The following is a 21,268-nucleotide window of genomic DNA, read 5'->3' as shown; positions in this document are numbered from 1 at the left end:
AAGTTTCTGACCTTCTGAGTGCAGTGGTTCACCCTTGACTTAGGCTTTTTCTGGTCACTGAGCCCCTCTTCTCTCCAAATGCAGAGAAAATTCATGAAAACATTTTTTTCTCTTTTTAGGGCCACACCCATGGCGTACGAAGGCTCCCAGGCTAGGGGTCGAATTAGAGCTACAACAGCAGCCTCCGCCAGAGCCACAGCAACAACAGATCTGCGCCAGCCTGCGACCTACACCACAGCTCCCAGCAACGCCAGATCCTTAACCCACTGAGCCAGGCCAGGGATCAAACCTGCACCCTCATGGTTCCTAGTTGGACTGTTTCTGCTGTGCCACAAGGGGAACTCCAGAAGTTATACAAATTATCCAGGGTCACAGAACAAGCAATTAGTGACAGAACTACAGTTTGAACCAGGCTCCCTGGTTGCCTGGTCTAGTATCTTAACCTCTACACTAGTTTTGCCTTAACAACAGTCTTGCCTTCTTTAGAAGTGTTGCGGAAACCGCAAAAAACTGTGGCAACGGAAGGAGACAAGCAGCACTCGGAGATATGGAAAAGCAAGGTTTATTCAGCACCGGTGCGGGCTCAGAGGAGTCACCTCCAGAGTCTGAGCACCAGGTCTTTGTTCTCAGTAACTTTTATACACTACAAGGTCTTGATTTTTCCATGTAAGCATCCCGGACCTCCCCCATCCCCAAGCAGACAGTGTTCCTCCCTAAGAAACTGAGCAAGCAAGGTTACAGAAGCAGAACTGATAAGCAATGTTGGGTACCTGATTAGCAGGGCTGCTGGCTTGGACAGAGAGCACACAGTTGTTACATTATTACAAGAAGGGTGGCATAGTAATTAGCACAGCTGGAAAGGCTTGCAGCTGCCTTCTTAGCCAAGGGGGGTTTGTTCTTTAGCTAAAACTCTATTTCATTCCCCCCTCTTGATGTTCAGGGCGCATCTGCACCCTTTACAGATCATCATCAGTCATAACCCTTTGATAGCCTCTAATAAGTAGCAGGTGGGAGGCTGTTTTTCTTTCAACCATGGTTTTTATAAAACCTTTTATAATATTTATCAGGAGAGGTACAAGGCAGGGAACAAGTAGGCACCCTGCGAGTATAACCATGACTATTCCAACCATTGTCTTAATTCCTCCCAACCAAGAGAACCATTTACCAAAGAGACTGTCTGCATCCCATCCTTTCCAAGTTTGTACAGGCTGGTTTAGTCATGCGGTCAGCAATTTCCTCTATCACCTTTCCAGCATCATCTATTTGTAGACAACAATTACTTAAGTTAAATTTTCCACAAACCCCTCCTTCAGAAGCAAGTAAATAATCCAAGGCCAAGCGCTTTTGGTAGATTGCACTGCGCATTTTAGTTTGTGGTTGGACCAATATAGTCAAGGCCCTTGCAGTGTCATTTGTTATAAGTTCCAAAACTGCCTGTAGTCTGATGATGCGGTTCAGCATATAGATAGGGGTGCAATATCCCCAAGAGCCATCCTCTGCCCAGGTGGCAGGTCCATAATATTGAATTATCCATTCTGGGGGCCATTCATCATCTTTCCACTCTCCAATTTGGAGAGCCCTCCGGTCTCTCTGGGAACCCTGTGCCCTATATATAGGAACTCCCAGTTGCTCTCCTAGTGACAGCGGGAGCAGGAAGAAGGAAGGTCTGATTGTTCCCAGTACACATGCCCCAGCCCAATTTGGGGGGAGTATGGAATAGGCCATTTTTTGCAAATCCAATATAATCCCTTTGGTGCCCGCCACTGGATATTAGTACTGATATCTTCCCATGCTTGTTGAAGGTGGGAAAAGTTAGACAAGGGATTAGGCTTGGGCTCTGAGTGATTGGAGGATGACCACCATTGAGTCTTTTGGGCAGTCAGATTATAATACCTTAGGCCTAAACATGTTAAGCTTCCTACCGAAACATTAAACCGTCCTCCCCACCTCGCAAGACAATTTCTCCCTATAATAGCAGTTCTGAGGAGCCATACCCCATTGGTGAGTTGGGGGTATGCAGTCTCATTAGGAGGCTCTAATGGGTCCAGTTCTCTGGCTTGCCAAGGCCAGTGGTCTCCTGTGTTTGTTCCCCCGCATACATAACAAGAGGAGACCTTGAGAGTTTGTGCAATAGTTTCTGCCAGGGCTAAGAACAAGTTCTTAGTTGTGGCCACAATGGGAGGTGGGGTGTTTCTTATTTCTTCATAAAAGGAATGAAAGATGCTGTGAGAGGCAGCTTGGAGCGCAAACGTGATTCTCTGGAAATGTAACACAGCTCCAGGGTCAAGGCCTCTTCCGTCAATGCGAATGCTTATTTTGAAACCCTCCTTCCATTTGGGCTCACTGGAATTGAAAATAGTGAAATTAACTGGGTTACAAGTTTTAGTCTGGCAGTCTGGAGGGGCTGTACCCTTTTGAAGGACAGCTGTTTTGTCTCCCTTATTCCAGTTGCCCAGGCCACACAGCTCCAGTAAGTGCATTCCAAGCAATCATTCCAGGTGGTCCCCCAGCACATATATTTATGCTGGAGCCTATATTCTCTTTCCCATGATGAGCTTCCACATGGTCTAGTAGAAGTCCATGACCCATTCATAGCTTCACAGGCATCGAAAAGTATTGACACTGGCAACTTGGGGTTGGTAATTTGGGTCCGATTAATTAGCTGCCCTGACTTATGAGAGCGCTGGACTTCTAACCATTCCTCAGTTGGTGAGTATCGTGGATCAAAGCAAGTATATTGGTCCCCCTGTTGACAGATAGAATAAGTGGTCCTGTTGTGAGTACAACTTCCATGAATTTCTCCGGAACAGGAGAAACGAGTGGAGTAAAGCAAAGTCCATGTAACCCCTTGATCTGATCAGGTCACTCGAATGCACGGGTCACATAAGGACATGGATCCTGACAGAACCAAAGGGGACCAGATTAACAGTAGCAGGCAGCAAACATACATGTTGGTCATAAGATAACAGTATATGACAGTTAGAGAGTCTCTTGTGGAAGGGAGGTAAGGCAGTTTATTTTACCAGGCTGCCGATTCCTCAAGCTTCAGCTGTGTGTTGACGGACCAGCTTCCGGTGTGGTCAGAGCAGGGCTTTGAGATCGTCGTCCCCTTCTCTGTATTGTCAGGCGAAGAGGTCTCTCCAGATCGAGGGCAGTCTCCCACTCTCCAAGGTCGTCAGCTGTGCCAGCCGGTTTTACTCTAGAATGATGGATCCAAGCATCTATTCCTGTTACTTTAAGAGCAGTGGGGGTGGTTAGAATTACAGTATAGGGGCCCTTCCATACCGGCCTCAAAGGCTCCTTTTTCCAGTCCTTTATCCACACCTGGTCCCCCGGCTTGTGGGGGTGTACTGTTATACCTAAGGACACAGGTATTCTGTCTGTGACCCATCTATGTATCCGAGAAATAGTGAGCCCCAGTCCTTGTAATTCTTTATGTAATTCCAAGTCTCCCAACTCCCTGGTGTTTCCTTTTAAACTGATTAGTGGAGGTGGCCTTCCATATAAGATTTCAAATGGCGAGAATCCTATTCCCGCTCGGGGTGAGCATCTCACTTTTAAGAGGGCCACCGGCAACATGTCTATCCAGGGCAAGCCAGTTTCCTGACATAACTTTGCCAGTGTCTGTTTAAGGCTTCGGTTCATGCGTTCTACTTTCCCTGAACTTTGAGGGCGATACACAGAATGTAGTTTCCATCGGATCTGTAAAGCTTTTGCCACCTATTGTACTGTTTCAGCCACAAATGCCGGTCCATTATCTGACCCGATGGTCAGAGGCATTCCATATCTGGGAATAATGTCTCTCAGGAGTGCCTTGGTTACTTCCCTTGCCTTTTCAGTTCGGGTAGGGAAGGCCTCTATCCATCCTGAAAAAGTACAGATAAAAACTAGTAAATATTTGTACCCCTTACTAGGGGAGACCTCAGTAAAGTCCACTTCCATATCCTCGAATGGGGACAGTCCGCAGTGCTGTGCCCCAGCTGGTCTGTGGGGCCCCTGGCGGGCATTACTCTGTAAACAGGTTATGCATCTTTGGGAGACAGAGGAGCAGAGTGCAGGAAGACGAGCAATGAGATAGTACTGGCCCAGTAAGCTCTCTAAGGCAGTTTTGCCCATGTGGGTTAGCTCATGTTCTTGGCGGACTAGTTTGTAGGCCAGCTGTTCTGGAATGTAAACTCAGTGGTCCCATGTGACCCACCACCCTGTTTTAGTTTTAGTTCCTCCTTCCTCCCTTATCCGTTTTTCTTCCTCTGGAGAATATTTGGGGACAGCTGGCACTTCTGGGGCCAGCAAGACCTTAGGTTTGTCTGGCTGTTGTCCCCAGGCTGCCTGTCTGGCAGCTGCATCAGCACTATGGTTTCCTTTTGTCACTGGGTCATCCCCCTTTTGGTGGCCTTTACAGTGGATAACTGCAACTTCTTTAGGTTCCCATACTGCCTCTAGGAGCTTTAAGATTTCAGCCTGGTTTCTAATTCCTTTTCCTTCAGCAGTGAGGAGCCCTCTTTCTTTATATAAGGCTCCATGGACATGTAAAGTTGCAAAGGCATATCGTGAGTTGGTATAGATATTAACTCGCTGGTCTTGGATGAGTTCCAGTGCTCTGATTAAGGCCCATAATTCTGCTCTCTGTGCTGACCAGCCTTGAGGAAGCACCTCTGCTTCTATCACTTTTAAGTCAGATACCACAGCATATCCTGCCATCCTTTTTCCATCCTCCATAAAGCTGCTGCCATCAGTATATAAAACCAGGTCAGGATTTTGGAGTGGTTTATCAGTCAAAGTCAGGCCTGCTGGAAAACACCTCATCTAGTACCTCCAGGCAGTTATGGTCTGGGGGCCCCGCTTCATCTGGCAGAAAAGTGGCTGGGTTCAGAGTTCGTACAACCTCCAGTTTTACCCGTGGATTTTCACATAGTAACACTTGATATTGAGTCATTCATGCATGTGTGAGCCAATGGTGGCCCTTGGTATCCATTAGGGCTACAACTGAGTGTGGGACTTTAACATTGAGGTTTTGTCCCAGGGTCAACTTGTCAGCCTCTCTTACCAACAAGGTGGTAGCTGCCAGCGCTCGGAGGCAGGGAGGCCATCCGGCAGCAACTGAGTCAATTTGTTTAGACAGATATGCCACTGGCCTCTGCCAAGGCCCAAATTCTTGAGTTAAGACTCCCAAAGCCATCCCATTTTTCTCATGAACAAAAAGGTTAAATTCTCTGGTTACATCAGGAAGTCCCAAGGCTGGAGCCTCAGTGAGTTTAGTTTTGATTGTCTGAAACGCTGTCTCCTGGCTTGGTCCCCATTTAAGGAGTGCCTTTTCTTCCCCTTTTAGAGCCTCATACAGAGGCCTGGCCAGGTCTGAAAACCCGGGGATCCATATCCGGCAGAATCCTGCTGCCCCTAGGAACTCACCTTCCGGCGGGTGGTAGGGACAGGAATGCCACAAACTGCCTGCTTTCTTTCAGTCCCCAGCATTCGTTGGCCCTGCATGATGTTGAAGCCCAGATACTTGACTTGTTTTTTTTGCAGATTTGTGCCTTTTTCTTTGATACCCGATACCCTGCCTCCATCAGTAGGGAAAGGAGAGCTCTTGTTCCCTCTAGGCACTGAGCCTCCGTGGTGCCAGCTAGTAAGAGGTTGTCAACATACTGTAGCAAAACACAGCCCAGTTTCTGTCCAGGAAATTTAGCTAGGTCAGCAGCTAAGGCGCCGCTAAAAAGAGTGGGAGAGTTTTTCAATCCTTGTGGGAGTCTAGTCCAGGTGAGCTGTTCCTTTGTCCCTGTATGTGGATTCTCCCATTCAAAAGCAAACAAGGGCTGACTGGCAGGTGCCACCTGGAGGCAGAAAAAGGCGTCTTTTAAGTCCAGGCAAGTAAACCACTTAGCAGTGGAATATGGGTATATGGGTTAGGGACGGACAGGTGTAATGTGACTGTTGCTTCATTTATGGCTCTCAAGTCCTGTACTGGACGGTAGTCCTGTGTTCCCGGTTTTTTCACGGGCAGTAAAGGGGTGTTCCAAGGGGACTGACATTTTATTAACAGTCCATGCTGAAGCAGCCGATCCAGGTGAACCTGGATTCCCAGTCGAGCTTCTCTGGGAATTGAGTATTGCTATAGCTTTACCGGTTGAGCTCCGGGTTTTAGATCAATTAAGACAGGAGCGTGGAGTTTTGCCAGTCCTGGTGGGTTTCCTTCAGCCCAAACCAATGGGTATTTAGTCTCTAGTTCGGGGGAATGGTCCCCATTTCTGAAGGGGGAGAGTACAAGCGCCATTCCTCTTCCCTTTTTACAGCAAGAGCCATGATTAAAGGAGAGGGGGGTTCTGTCAATTTAAGTTGGGCCAATCCGTCAGTAGAAAAGGAAATTTGTGCCCCCTTTTTAGCCAGCAGGTCTCTTCCCATCAGGGGGACTGGGCAGTCAGGCAGGTAAAGAAATTCATGTATTACTTCATGGCCTCCTAACCGACATCGTCGAGGACCGCAGAAGGGCCTGTGGGTTTGGTTACCTGTGGCCCCAACAATGGTGGTTTCTTTCCCCGAGAGGGGAGCCACAGGCTGTGTAACCACAGAAAGTTCGGCACCTGTGTCAACCATAAAGTCTATGGGGTGGCCCCCTACTTGAATTCTGACCATAGGCTCTCGGGGGCCCAGTTGGAGAGAGCCTGGTCCCCCCAATCAGACTCAGCTAGGCTGATCAGGTTGGTGCTGAATGGCTCAGATCGGTACCGGCTAGGTGGGGCCTTGGTCTTTTTCTCAGGACGGTTGGGGCATTCATTTTCCAATGTCCCTTTTCTTTGCAGTAAGCACATTGGTCATGTTCCAGGGGACTCCTTTTCCCTGGCCTTGTGCCTTGTCCCCTACGGGGTGGTCCCATTGGGGGCACCGGTTTTGACAGGGAGGCTGCCATAAGAGTCACTTTTTGTTTCATTCTCTTTTCTGCATCACGGCGGGCCACCTGGTCTCGGTTAATAAAAACCTTGTGGGCTATTTCCAACAGTTTAGTGGCATTCTCTCCTGCAAAGCCTTCTAATTTCTGTAGCTTTTTACGGATATCTGATTGGGCTTGTCCCACAAAGGCAGCATTTATCATCCGTTGGTTCTCAGGGGCCTCGGGATCAAAAGGGGTGTAGGTTCGGGAAGACTCACATAGTCTCTCACAGAATTTGGTTGGGCTTTCATTTGGCTCTTGTAGTATCTCACTGATCTTAGCTATATCAGTGGGCTTTTTAGCCCCAGCTTTTGCCCCCTGTAGGAAGGCCTGCCTGTACCTCTCTAGGTTACGTTTCCCTTCCTCAGTGTCATAGTCCCAGTGGGGGTTTTCTTCTGGGAAGGCTTCCCTCACCCAGTTTGCCAAGTCTGCTCGACCCCCCGCATTGGCCTGAAGCCATTTTTGGGCTTCTGTTACAATTCGCCAGCGCTCTTCAGTGTCAAATAGAGTAAAAAGGAGTTGCTGGCAGTCTATCCAGGTGGGACAGTGTGTCTGGAAAATGAATTCTAAGAGATCAATCAGCGCCTGAGGCTTTTCAGAATATGAGGGAGTATGGTGTTTCTAGTTGAGGAGATCGGCAGTGGAAAAGGGCTGGTAATAATAAAAACATCCCCCCTCTTGTATGGTCCCATCAGGGGCGACTTGCTGTGGTCCCCGTGTCTCCCGTAAGGGCATTTGTAATGCTGGAGTGGCTGCTCCCTGAGCTGAACGGAGATGCCTGCTCATAGGTTCTGGAGAATCTGGCTGTGGGGGTGATATTGCCTCGGGAACTTCAGAAGCAGAAGCAGGAAGGGAAACAGAAGGCGGTGGGCTATCTGGCATCTGGGGACCTTTGGCTCCTGGACGTGGGGCAAGCAGCACATAAGGTGGTGGCATAGGGGGCGAGTCATCAGGTTCCCCTTGATAAATAGGTGGCACCTTCCTTTGAGACAAGGTCTTTTTCTTGGACTGGGCTACTAGCACCCTACACTGTCCCTGGTCTGTGGTGCAGAACCGAACCCATGGGGGCCTCAAATAGGCAATTTCTAACCATTGATCAATATATGGAAATTGGTCTGGGTGTCCAGGGTCTCCTGTTATAACACTATATACTGGTGTAACTGTGAACACATCTAAGGTCCCTTCTGGAGGCCAGCCAACACCAAAGGAGGGCCACTCTAGGGTACAGAGGGTACACAGTTTTCCAGGACTCAGCTTAACACCATAATCTCTAGAAAATCCTTTCTTAAAATTCTTTTTTTTTTTTTTTTTTGCCTTTGTCTTTTTGTTTTTTGTTGTTGTTGTTGCTATTTCTTGGGCCGCTCCCGCGGCATATGGAGGTTCCCAGGCTAGGGGTTGAATAGGAACTGTAGCCACCGGCCTACACCAGAGGCACAGCAACGCAGGATCCGAGCCGCGTCTGCAACCTACACCACAGCTCACGGCAACGCCGGATCGTTAACCCACTGAGCAAGGGCAGGGACCGAACCCGCAACCTCATGGTTCCTAGTCGGATTCGTCAACCACTGCGCCACGACGGGAACTCCAAAATTCTTAACCATACACTCTAAGACAGTGGGCTTGGAAGCCGATTTACCCATTGTGTGAAGTCCCACCCTGTGCTGGTGATGCAAGACAAACAGTGAGGACAAGGCCTCAGGTAACAATCGCTTCCTCCGCCTGACCGCTCCCCTGGAGGAGATATTTCAGGCGCCTCTTAGCATAGGTGGGACTGTATAAACCCCAACATCAGGATCCCCCGAAGAGGGCCACCATAAGCTGTATGAGGGTCATCGTGGAACTGCAGGTTAGGACTCACTCTGGCTCCGTAGTCCAAAGATGGTGGAGCATGGGCTCTTGTTCTCTCCAGTCACTCACACACACACACACACCAGAATTGGCAAGCCTCCCGATCCCAAGGGAGCAAACCCTGACCTGAGTGACCCTTTGGTCACTGAGAGGTGATCAGTCTCTCCTTCCACCATATGGTGGGTCCTGACTTGGGCAGATATCCCCGGGGCACTCACCAGTCTGACGTCCTGTCCAGGAAGCTGTTTCCACTCTCCTTCTGAGTCCGTTCGGGAAGCGGTGTAGGCCAAGGCCACAGCCCGAGTGAGGGTCTGGATCCGGCAAAATGGCCGGTGCACGCTATCCACCTGTCACCGGGCCGGCGACCGTGGCCTCCCCCAGTTCCCCAACAACGGTGGCACAAAACGCCAGCTCGGTTGTCAGCTTCCCAGCCAACGCACCAAAATGTTGCGGAAACCGCAGAAAACTGTGGCAACGGAAGGAGACAAGCAGCACTCGGAGATATGGAAAAGCAAGGTTTATTCAGCACCGGTGCGGGCTCAGAGGAGTCACCTCCAGAGTCTGAGCACCAGGTCTTTGTTCTCAGTAACTTTTATACACTACAAGGTCTTGATTTTCCCATGTAAGCATCCCGGACCTCCCCCATCCCCAAGCAGACAGTGTTCCTCCCTAAGAAACTGAGCAAGCAAGGTTACAGAAGCAGAACTGATAAGCAATGCTGGGTACCTGATTAGCAGGGCTGCTGGCTTGGACAGAGAGCACACAGTTGTTACATTATTACAAGAAGGGTGGCATAGTAATTAGCACAGCTGGAAAGGCTTGCAGCTGCCTTCTTAGCCAAGGGGGGGTTGTTCTTTAGCTAAAACTCCATTTCAGAAGCACAGGTGCAGGGGTGTGAAAAAGGGAATAGGGAGCTTGGCAAGAGTGAAGCCATCTTGCTGCCACTGTCCATCTTGGTGAACTTAAGGTGACTCATAGGAGGGCTCTGAGAAAAACAAAGTCATTAGGACTTGAGAAACTCCCAAGGGATTGTTCTAAATAAATTCAAAAACAGCTAGATTGTACTTAAGGTTAATCATTAAAGTAACAATATAAGGCATTTTGTACAGCTATACCTCTTTCTGTATCCTGCATGTAACTAAAGGTTAATGTAGCATGTTAGACACATAAGCAAGCACTGTAAATGTATCTCTCCTTTTCTGTTCAGGGTCCATGATTGGGAATCGATTTCCTGTGGACCCGCCGGCATAATAAAGCTATTCTTCATCTTCCTCGAGTGTCCTCTGAGGTGATTTCTGGGAATTCTACAACACAGGGCGTCAGTGTTGACTGGACAATTCTGCCATCCAAAGCACTAGTTGGAAACATTGCCACTCTGTTGGACAGTATGACTTATAGAGAATTTCAAAGCACTTTAAGGGCAGCTGAGAGAGAATTGCAAATTTACTCCTGAGCTACAACAGATAGCTTCCCTTCAAAGTCGACTTCACAAAAACAAGAGCAGGTTCATCACAAATGCGAGCAACAGCCCAAAATGTAGCTCATGTGAACTAAAGTTTGGCACTTGCCATCAGCCTCTACATGGAGTAAAACATGAGCCGCTACAGCTGCTGACCTGCAGCACCACCTGAGCGGAGGAGCTTGGGGTGGAGACCAGAATGAGGTACTCTGTGTTCTAGAAAAACTGGAAGAACAAGTCTTCAGATAGTTACATATTTTTAGGAGATTTTATGACCCCAAATCTTACAACTCCTCATATCTAGGAAAACATTAAAATCCTTTAATGATGACTGATGCCTGTGACTAGTAGTAACTTTCATGAGACCAGCAGCAAACGTTTGTCTGCAAAACATGTGCATGGCTGCATGCACCTCCCCCTTCACCTTCATGATTTATAACTTGATATTCCCCCTATCCTCTTTGGGGCAGTATTTCAGAGCTAAACTGATAGACTGAGCTGTAGTTAAGTGGACAAAACTAAAGATATCATGGTCAGCTGTGAGAACAGCCACTCCCAAGAGTGGACCAGTGAGCCTTGAGGGAACTGTGGAAAGCAACGTAACATCTTTTCTATCAAAGGAAATCTTGGTTACTCTATTTTGCTCCAGTTTCCAATGAAACACCCCCTGCGATCCCCTTCCTCTTTACTCTTTTCCCAGCAACAATTTGTTTCAATTAGCCAACCGGGAAGAAAGTGCACCTGGACCTGACCAATGGGAAGGGAACAGATAAGTCACCTGCATTAGGGATTAAACAAGGGAGGGTCCTTTGTTCAGTGCGCGGGCTTTTTGAGCACACGCGTGCGCCCTTCCGCAGAAATAAAGAGCCTTGTCAAGATCTCCCTGTGTTCATGTGTTTCATTTTTCGACACTGACAATCCAAGCCATGTCCCCAGCAGAACCTAGGAAAGAAACAGAGAAGACTGGCCCACCGCTGAGGTGCATATCAAAGAAGTGATTCCAGTAAGCCTGGACACTTACATCTTCCCATAGAAACTGGTTTTCTATAAATCTCTTCAGGTAAATCTGGTTGTCTGTAAATCTTTTGTTCCTACTACCTTCCCTTTGTGGCAAAAACTCATATTCTAGCTTCCTCCTCTGAGAAGTTTCCCACGGCTACCTCAAATGCTGCCTCCCGGATTTAAGTCCTAATTTTGACAGGGATGGAGTAGGCACAGGTGGTTTTAGAAGTCCCAGCAAAGGACCACAGATAACCAGGGAAATTTAGGGAACCCTGGGAGATCACTGTAAGTTAATAAATTGCTCAGAAAAGTCATCAGAACAAGGCAGGCTTGCTTGACTAGTACAAGTGCGAGAATTGCCTCAGGTCATTGGATGGGAGATGGGATGAGGCCTGCATTCAGATTCAGACCAAGGGATGGAGTTTGAGGACCTCCCTTCTGCTGATTTGAACACACACCTTACCTGATACCAAGGAGGAGCTGCTACTCCCGGAAAGGAAAAGGCAGGCTTGTCCAACCCTGACTCCCCTTGGATGACAAAACTAACCCACCAGCTCCTCAGGGCAGAGCCTCCTTGCCAGGATGCTTGCATCTCTCACAAGCGTCCTATCCTAATAACTGTATTTCTTGCCTATCACTTTGTCTCTCGCTGAATTCCTTCTGCATGGGGACATGAAGATCCTGAACCTTAGTGAATCCAGACATAGGGTGATTGATTCTAATTTAAAACCTTGGGTTTGAGTCCCCATCTGGAATTACTCTGGGTTCAAGTCCCAATCTGTGTTCTGGCTAGGTTCAGGCCGTTAATACTGTCAGTTTCAGTTTCACCCCAAATAAAACTTAACTCTCAGCTTTCAGGTTTTGCATTTTTTTTTTTTTTTTCAGTTGACACTAACAATTTCATAAGAACCTAGGAATTTGAAAAGTCAAAAAATTTTAAGAAAATAGGGACATTTACTACAAGGAGGATAATTGTGGCAATTGAGTGTCTTACATGTGGGGCAGTCTAGACGCCTTATTCTGATCTTTATTTACATTTGTCAAAAAAAATTTACTTGCTGGAGTTCCCGTCGTGGCGCAGTGGTTAACAAACCCAACAAGGAACCATGAGGTTGCGGGTTCGATCCCCGGCCTTGCTCAGTGGGTTAAGGATCCAGCATTGCCCTGAGCTGTGATGTAGGTCGCAGAGGTGGCTCGGATCCTGCCTTGCTGTGGCTCTGGCATAGGCTGGCATCTACAGCTCTGATTAGCCCCCTAGCCTGGGAACCTCCATATGCCGTGGAAGCAGCCCTAGAAAAGGCAAAAGGACAAAAAAAAAAAAAAAAAAAAAAAAAAAAAAAAAAAAAAAAAAGAGTATGAAAATTGTAAGTTATATAATATTAGGAGAGAAGCTTGGTTAGTGGTGGCTTGAGAAGCCACCAATAGTGTCAACTGTTAAGAGGGCAGTAAAGTAAGCTAAGGATGGAAAGCGTTCAATGCATATGACGGTATTAGGAGGCCACCATGACTTTTAAGAGGTTCAGTGGACACATAAGAAAGGGAGGGAGATTGCAGAAATGGCAAACCCCCCCCCCCAAAAAAAATTTACTTGGGAACAATTTCCAGATTAAAGTATATATTTTGGAGTTAGGGCAGGGAGGTAATTGGACTTTTTAAAATTTAATTTAATTTTTCTTTTTAGGGCTGCACCCACAGCATATGGAAGTTCCCAGCTCGGGGTCCAATCAGAGCTGTATTTGCTGGCCTATGCCACAGCCACGGCCACGCAGGATCTTTTAACCCACTGAGCAAGGCCAGGAATCTAATCTTCATCCTCATGGATACTGAGAGGGATGGAGTAGGCATAGGTAGTTGTAGAGGTCCCAATAAAGGATCATAGATAGAGAGGGAAACCAAGGGGGACACTGTAAGTTAATAATTGCTCAAGAAAGCCATCAGAACAAAGCAGGCTTGTTTGACTAGTGAAGGCACGAGGGAACTGCTCAGATCATTGGGTCAGGGGTGGCATGAGGCCTGTGTTCAGATTCAGGCCTGGGGCAGGAATTTGAGGACCCTCCTTCTGCAGATTTGAATCACACCTTACCAGATACTAAGGAGGAGCTACTTTCCCAACCCCTACTCCCCTTGGATGATATAACTGTAGCCCACCTGACCCTGGGGGCAGAGACTCCTTGCCTCCCACTTGCATCTCTCACAAGCATCCTATCTTAATAAATCTATTTCTTGCCTATCACTTTTATTTCCTTCTGTTCAGAGGCATGAAGAACCTGAACCTTAGTAAGTCTAGACACCAGGTAAGTCATTCTAATTTAAAACTGTGGGTTCAAGTCTCAGTCTGGGTCTAGGCTGGGTTCGACTCCCAGCATGCGAGTTCAAGTCCCATTCTGGGTTTTGGCCGGGTTCAAGTCCCAATATGAGTTTTGGCTATGTTCAGGCCATTAATGCTGTCAGTTTCAATACTAGTCAGGTTCATTACCACTGAGCCACTATGGGAATTCTGGGAAGGTAATTGTTGAAGGTATTAAATAGATGAAATTCCACAAAGAGGAGTCCATAGAAACTTGGGGAACACTACCATCTAATTGAAGGAAGAGGACGCAACCAAATTAGTTGGAGCAAGAATTCTACAAAGAAAGGTAGCAGGGAACCAGGTTATGCTGTGAGCTGTGACAGGCACCCTCTGCCTCCATTTCTCTATACATCTGTGATAATCCACACCCAGGATGTGAGGCCATAACCATGCTGAGGAGAAGCAGAACCAAAGCCAACAAGCAATAGGACATTACACTGAGTTCTTGAGGTGGCTCAGTAGGTTAAGAACCTGACTAGCATGCGTGGCCCTAAAAAAGGACTCTTAGGTGGGAAGCAAAACAAGGCCTAAAAAGGACAAAAAATCAGCAGAAGCCAGCACAATCCAGACTTGCAGACTCCTCATTATCAAACAGGACCATGTAACGGTTTGAGTTTCCTAGAACAAACAAAACCACCTTCTATAAAAAAAAAAACAAGCACTCCCCTGCGGGAGGGAGGGGAGAGTTGAGCCAGAGTCTTCCTTACTCAGAGCTCCTGACCTCTCTGTTGGTCAATAAACCCTGCTTTCAATCTCATTGCTGCTCCAGCCTCTTCCTCCCTCTTCCCTGCTGTTCTAACAGGGACCCTGTTAGGTTCGTCCCGGGAAAAACCAGACTTAGCTCTAGGCTCTCACCTAGCTCCTGGAGAGACATGACTAAGTCTTCCCAAAATCATGCGACCCAATCTTAAAGACTAACTCACCCAGGAAAATGTCTAAACTTCTGTTCATATCCTACTAACAAACAATCCTCCCAAACTGATTGGTCTGTTCCTTTTCACCCTATTTACATAAGAAATGGCCAATCAGCTTCTGCACAGAAACCCCCTTTCTTGGCTCCCACATATAACCTCCCTCCTCGAGTGGCTGACTGTTGACCTCCCCTTGTGAGTCAGCCTGACAGTATACCCCGCTAATAAAGTCTTTTATGCTGAACTCGGGTCTTGTCCTTTCTGCTGACCTTACAGACACTACATTTTTTAATTCCAAAATTCTCTTTTTTTGGCCACACCCACAGCATATGGAAATTCCAGCCAGGAATCAAACCTATGTGCCTCCACAGAGACTTGAGCTGCTTCAGTCAGATTCTTCTTTGTCTTTTTAGGGCTGCACCTGTGACATATGGAAGTTCCCAGGCTAGGGGTCAATCGGAGCCACAGTCACAGCAATGCCAGACCCAAGCTGAGTCTACAATGTGGAACCCTTAACCCACTGAATGAGGACAGGGATCGAATCAGTATTAATAGGGTTTGATACTGCGAAGCCACGATGGAACTCCTGCAGTCAGATTCTTTTTGTCTTTTATTATTATTTTGCATTTGAGGGCCACATGTGCAGCACATGGAAGTTCTTAGCTAGGGGTCGAATCAGAGTTAGAGCTGCCAGCCTATGCCATAGCAACAGCAACCAAAGATCCCAGCCACATCTGCAACCTACACTACAGCTCACAGCAATGGCAGATCCTCAACCCACTGAGCAAAGCCAGAGATTGAGCTTGCATCCTTATGGATTCCCACTATGGGAACTCCCTGCAGTCAGATTCTTAATGCACTGTGCCACAGCAGGAACTCCTATTCTAAAATTCTAGAGTTACAGCTCAGGTAAAAGACAAGAAAGATGTGAAAATCCATTTTTTCTACCCCTACCCAAGTTAAGTAGAACTCAAGAGAGAAAGGCTAGAGCTGGAGAGAAAGCTGGAGGATCAGCCACTGATGAGTATTCCTGAGACAAGCCCCTGATCCCTGTCCCCTCCTGCAACCCAGCCAAGGGAGTACTTGACAGTAGAACTGATAGGGATAGAATAGGATTTACACAGGTAGTTGCGAAAGTCCCAAAAAGAGACGTCCCATAAGAGAGAGAGGGAAGCCTAGGAAACTTTGGGAGATCAATGTGAGTTAATAGTTGCTCAAGAAAGCCGTAAGAATGAGGCAGGCTTGCTTGACCAGTGGAGACTAGAGATATGCCTCAGGTCAGTGGGTGAGGGATGGGGTGAGGCCTGCATTCGGGTTCAGACAAGGGCAGGAGTTTAAGGATCCCCCTTCTGCAGACTTGAATAAGCACCTTAACAGTCTTAGTTTGACCTTATAGGGTCAAATACTCTCTTACCAGATACCAAGGAGGTGCTTACTACTCCAAGAGAGAGGAGCATAAGCACTGTCAGTTTCAGAAGCACGCTCCCCCCCTCCCCAAACACAGGATAAATTCAGTTACGAGGGAGAGTAGATCTCCGTTCCCTGTTTCAAACCAGCTTGTCTGAAAAAGCCCACATGAGCGCTTGGGATTAAATAGAAGATTGAGGTGGTTGCTTAGGGTGTTTGGGTGCGAGGAGCCTAAAGTAGCCTCACAGAAAATACCCACGACTCCCAAAGCCCCCCAAAGAGCTAAATGGTAGATTTCCTGTTGCAGCTGTGAAGGGTACATAAGTCAGCTGAACTGAAGCTGGGGAAACTGAGTTTCACATACATGTCATGAGGCCTTTCCTTTGTGGGCATGAGGCCCACCAGACCATATGAAGCCCAGGAGAGAAGGGGTGAAGGGAACAGTCCTGGAAGTGACAAGCCTTTAACCACACATTTATGAAAAGATAACTGAATTTGACTGAGTTTAGGTGAAGATGACTAGATTAGCCCCTAGCCTGGGAACCTCCATATGCCATGGGAGTGGTCCCAGAAAAAGGCAAAAAGACAAAACAAACAAACAAAAAGACAAAAACAAAAAACAAAGTCCAATGTTGAGTTTAAGATCATATGAAGTGCTATGGACTGAATTTGTATCTCTCCAAAAGTTCTATGTTGAAACCTAATTTTCAGCGGGATGTTATTGGGAGATGGAGCCTTTGCTCTAGAAGGTAATTAGCTGGAGCCCTTGGGAATGGGACTAGTCCTCTATAAAGAAGACCCTGAGAGCTCTCTAAAGCCTCTTTCTGCCAAGTGAGGGTTGGAGAAGTTAGCAGTTGGCAATATGAAAAAGATTCCTCACCAGAACCAACCATGCTACCACGTGGGTCTCAGATTTGAGCCTCTAAAACCAAAAGTTTCTGTTGGTTTCTAAGCCATCCACTCTATGGTACTTTGTTACAAAGACTAAGACACAATCCATCTTCATAACCTTATGACTAAGCTATCTCTAGCTTTGAAATTTAAACATTTCACAAACTTCAAATACATACAAAACATGACATAATTTGTTTTATATTTTTTTACCACATCTTTGTCATCCGGAAGTTCCAGAGCCAGGGACCAAACCCAGGCCATAGCAGTGACAATTCAGGATCCTTAACCTGGAGATATAAAATTTAAATTTTGGTTATGACATGGCCTATCTAAACTGATGAAAGAATGCATTAATCACTTTAGGGTTTGAAAATTTTGAATTCTTCCAGGCATGATAACCCTATGTTTACTATCATCAATTGAAAAGCTACATTCATGATAGCCTTTTCCTTTTTTTTAAGCCATAGCAGTAACCAGTCAGCAGTGACAATGCTGGGTCCTTAACACTGAACTAGCAGGAAACTTCTCAAAAGCTTCCATTTTAAACTAGAATTTGAAATTTAAAAGCAATGAGTTACTTTTCATATTTCTCATTCTTAAGTCTGCCTGACGTTTACTATTTTACTAGGAAATATATATCTATTGCTATTTAAAACTCTTGAAACTATTTAACAGTAGAACATCAACATTTTCTGGATAGGTGAAAGCTTTTATATTACATTTTTATTTTGCAAGAAAATAAATTATACAACTTAAAAAATAAAATCCAAAAATTAAGCAGTTCATCAAAATATTTCAGCCTACTGCATACAGAAACTGCTACCATTTAAAATTGTACAGCATTATCATCTCAGTTTGTAGTGGCACACATTCGAAATCTTATTTACCATACAAGGATAGAGTACAACTTAGGAACTCAAATTTGTTCAACACTCCAGACAACACACATAGTGTAGATGACAGGAAAGCTCTCAATGTGATGTTTATTTCACAAACATGACCTTGGAAGAGTTTATTAGATAGCATCCCAGTCATTCACATGAAAATAGGAAAAAAAAAAAATGTTGAGTTTAAGACAGCAAATCTTTCTGGAAAACTAGCAAATCTTTCACCCAAATTGAATTTTTAAAATCTGCCCTTTGAGCAGGGCCAATAACATGCTACTGCAAATAATGCAAAATACTTTTAAACTACTCTGGTCATATTTTGTATTAAATTTAATAAAAGGTAAAAATAAGAGAGTTAACATTTCATTTTTGGAAATTTCAACATTTATGCACAAAATAAGAGATTTAAATAAAATTTGACAGAATGCAGGGACCCCTCCAGTAAGTGTAAAAATTGGAAGACTTCAGAATTTATTTCAAGATCCTCATTAAACCATTGGAACAGTAATAGTCTAAATATTTAACTCACTGTAAGCATTATAATTGTTCTGTATTTTTACCTTGTAAGTATTGTTTCCTGTCTACTTACTCTGCAATGATATGGCAACAAAGGTTAACATTTTCCAGATGGCTCCATCTTGACACTAGAAGACGAACATTCAAAGCTTAAATTAACCTTTAAGTTTCCTACTGCCATATTGCTCATGAAGAAAACATATACGTGTATGTATATATAGTTTCCCCTTAACTATGACAGGTTTCATCCCTGCTCAGAGAGCACTAATTTTAGGGCACACTAGAAAAAAGGGACTTAAAGGAAACGAACTGTGATCCTGTACCTTCAGCAAATTACTGGTACACTTTTTCTTCAGATTCTTTTCTTTTAAATTAGCAAATTTTCAAAATATATTTAAAGAAAATTCAACAATGGTATAGGCACCTTGTTAACTAAATGGTTTTCATAAACACCGGAAAGTAGTTAAGATAAACTTTTGTATACACAACGAAAAAATGATGAAAGCTGTTAAGTACATAGTATTTGCTGCCGCTCTATTCCCCAAAATACAATTACGACATAATTAGCTATTTAAAAATTTATAAAATTTAATAGAAAACTTTGCTATGGATTTAGAGTTACCCACTTTTGCATTAAATTTTGCCTTTATAAATCAAAACATTGTGGCTCTCATTCTTAAATTAAATGACTAAAAAGATTAGACATGCCAAAAAAGTTCTGAGAATAATTCTGGTTTAAAACAACAATAATCTTAAACTTTAAGAAATGGCCTGTAGTTTTTCCTTCCATTGCTTACTCTTTTGGCATTCTTGTATTGGATAAGCAAATATGCCATATCAAACTATTCATTAAAATAAGGGTCAGAATTTTTACCAAATTATCACATTTTTAAATTTTCAATTTTGTGTACTGGTAACAGTCATCTAATTAGAGAAAACAGTGAGTACTAATTTAGTTTAATTCATCACAATATGCTTGATCTAATAATTTGACACATGCTACCTTAGAGCTCAAGTGTAAGATTTTTAAATTAGAAACAAAATTCCAATTTCCTACGAGTTTCAGAATAGGCATTTGACTATAACCAGCAAAATCTTAAATGTTTTAAGTTTGCTCTCTTGCCTTTCAGCAGGAAGCTCACAAAGCTTCTTGGGACTGGGGACAGATTCCATGAAATGCTCTTGAAAGCACCCTGCAATAATACTGTATGTCTTTCAACACTCCAGCACTCCACTTCCTACTATCATCAAAATCATTTAATATAATACTATCACATAAAATATAAAATAATTTGCCAGAAAATTTGAAACGTGCACCACAATGAATAAAATCCATGTTGAGCCATTCTTTCCCAATGAGGAGTAAGTTTTTTCTCAAGTTGTTCATGTCCTCATGTCCTAAAATTTCCACTACTCTGGGTATTCAGTTGCCAGCAACTAGTAAGTTGCTACTTTGGATTGACTGAAAGGAACAAGGTAAGTGTTGCCTTCTGAACATTTTTTAAAATTTTTATTTTTAAAATATATAAATATATATGTACATACATTTGGCAAGTTTACAGCTCATACTCAGAATGCAACAATTTTGCTTATGTTTTCCAGGTCTTACATTGTGGCTTTTCTCTTCCTCCTGGGTGACTGATACCTAATTATTACCTTTTAAAACAGAGTATCTTCCTTTTCAGAAACATGAGGGTATAAAATCCTCATCATGAGACTTTAAAATTTCAAAATATTTCTATACTACAGATTAAGAAGTCAGTTACATAACTGTATTATATTAGAGCAGGAGATTTCTGTCTTATTTTTAATAAATTTGAATGTGGCATAATAAATATTAGGTATATAAATATTAAGTGTCCTAGTAAACACTTAATATGCTTGTTTTGCTCTTTTGCAAATTGAAATGATCTACCTATCTCCATACTTTTTTTGAACTGAAATAACAATATAATCTTCACTTTTTCAAAACAAGCTCTCCAGCCATATAAGGGAGAAAAAACCAAAAAACCCTATCATTTAACAACAAACAACAAAAACAATAGTCTCCTGCTTAAAGAAAGTCAACATTTTTAAGTTGGAAAAATTTAATACCATTTTTAAGTCACCATTAAAATCATTATTATACTGAAGCAATCTTTGAACAAAAAATTTGATACTATTAAATTCTTATCTTTCCAACTACATCTGCCCTGTCCCAATGTTGTGTAGACCAGCTCACTCTTTCGATCAAAAGAAACCAAGAGTGCTACTTCTAGTTTTAATTGCATTTTTAAAACAAAACATAACAGCGTTTTTCAGTGCACAAACATCTGAAGATCCTTCCTTGTGCAAGTACATTTTTGTAAGAGAGGATAAAAAGAGAAACAAACCAAAAAAAAAAAAAAAAAGCAACAAGAACCCCACTTTCACCCTTCCCAACGGCATTTCTTCTTGTGGGTATAAATCAGATTTATTTTTCAAAGTTCATAGTGGGCTCTTCATGAATGCAAGTTTCTCCACAAAACAGCATGCTGTTAATGAGTGTGAAACATGAAGGGGATGCCACCATGCTGACTAATGGGATTGGCAAAGTAGAGTTGTTTTGTTAGGTAAGGCAGATTTTAATATTTATGTAATCAAAGTCCAGATAAACCTTCCTCCAGCACAAACTGTAACAACTTTTCTGCCCAAGCACTTCAAAATTTGGGTTCTTAATATTGTCCAAAATATTCAAAATTATGCCATATATATGAAAGTGTTGATATCGGATTCATCTCTTCTGATGTATTTGTGCTCTATTAGCCATTCTATTTGCTCTTTTATCATTTTCTTTTGTGGTAAGAACATGTTTTTCAAAATTTCTACTAATTCAGTCTGCAGCTGAGCATTACTAATTTTCTTTCTCATCTTCATTATTTGTATGATAGCTTCCTAAAAGAAAAAATAAAAATGAAATATGAAATTATTTTAAGTAAAACAAAAACAAAAAATGACTTTTTGTGCATTTCATTCTCTATCCAACATCTATTCAAATGATTACCAATCAATGGACTAATCTTGAGACCAGTACCTTTTACTTAACAAAAA

The 21,268-nt window shown here is 44.0% G+C and overlaps 2 protein-coding genes across 5 annotated transcripts in view; both read right to left on the bottom strand.

The window, feature by feature from the left end:
• On the bottom strand, positions 1,025-12,386 carry LOC102164598 (endogenous retrovirus group 3 member 1 Env polyprotein-like). 2 transcript variants are annotated; one of them, XM_021062740.1, is made up of 2 exons: positions 11,011-12,379; positions 1,025-3,866 (listed from the first exon to the last, which is right to left on the bottom strand). In XM_021062740.1, exon 2 carries the CDS (start codon positions 2,478-2,480, stop codon positions 1,635-1,637), a length of 846 nt encoding a protein of 281 aa, XP_020918399.1. In that variant the 5' UTR covers positions 2,481-3,866; positions 11,011-12,379; the 3' UTR covers positions 1,025-1,634. The 2 variants fall into 2 exon arrangements, 1 of the variants encoding a protein (XP_020918399.1); XR_002335626.1 differs by lacking the exon at positions 1,025-3,866 and adding an exon at positions 9,513-9,758 and having other exon boundaries at positions 11,011-12,386.
• The window catches only part of CUL5 (cullin 5), an 87,876-nt gene continuing 84,110 nt past the window's right edge, over positions 17,503-21,268 (bottom strand). For all 3 annotated transcript variants that reach the window (XM_005667298.3, XM_021062739.1, XM_005667299.3), the window contains one exon: positions 17,503-21,112. In XM_005667298.3, the coding sequence (XP_005667355.1) occupies positions 20,918-21,112 (195 nt within the window). In that variant the 3' untranslated portion in view covers positions 17,503-20,917. The remainder of the gene's footprint in view (positions 21,113-21,268) is intronic.

Source organism: Sus scrofa, chromosome 9 (genome assembly GCF_000003025.6).
Source record: "Sus scrofa isolate TJ Tabasco breed Duroc chromosome 9, Sscrofa11.1, whole genome shotgun sequence".
In the NCBI taxonomy this organism is placed as follows: domain Eukaryota; kingdom Metazoa; phylum Chordata; class Mammalia; order Artiodactyla; family Suidae; genus Sus; species Sus scrofa.
This window is presented reverse-complemented; position numbering and strand designations above follow the sequence as displayed.

Excerpts from the sequence above, each read along its gene's own strand:
- LOC102164598 (XM_021062740.1), bottom strand. The coding sequence starts at position 2,480 with ATGCACTTACTGGAGCTGTGTGGCCTGGGCAACTGGAATAAGGGAGAC.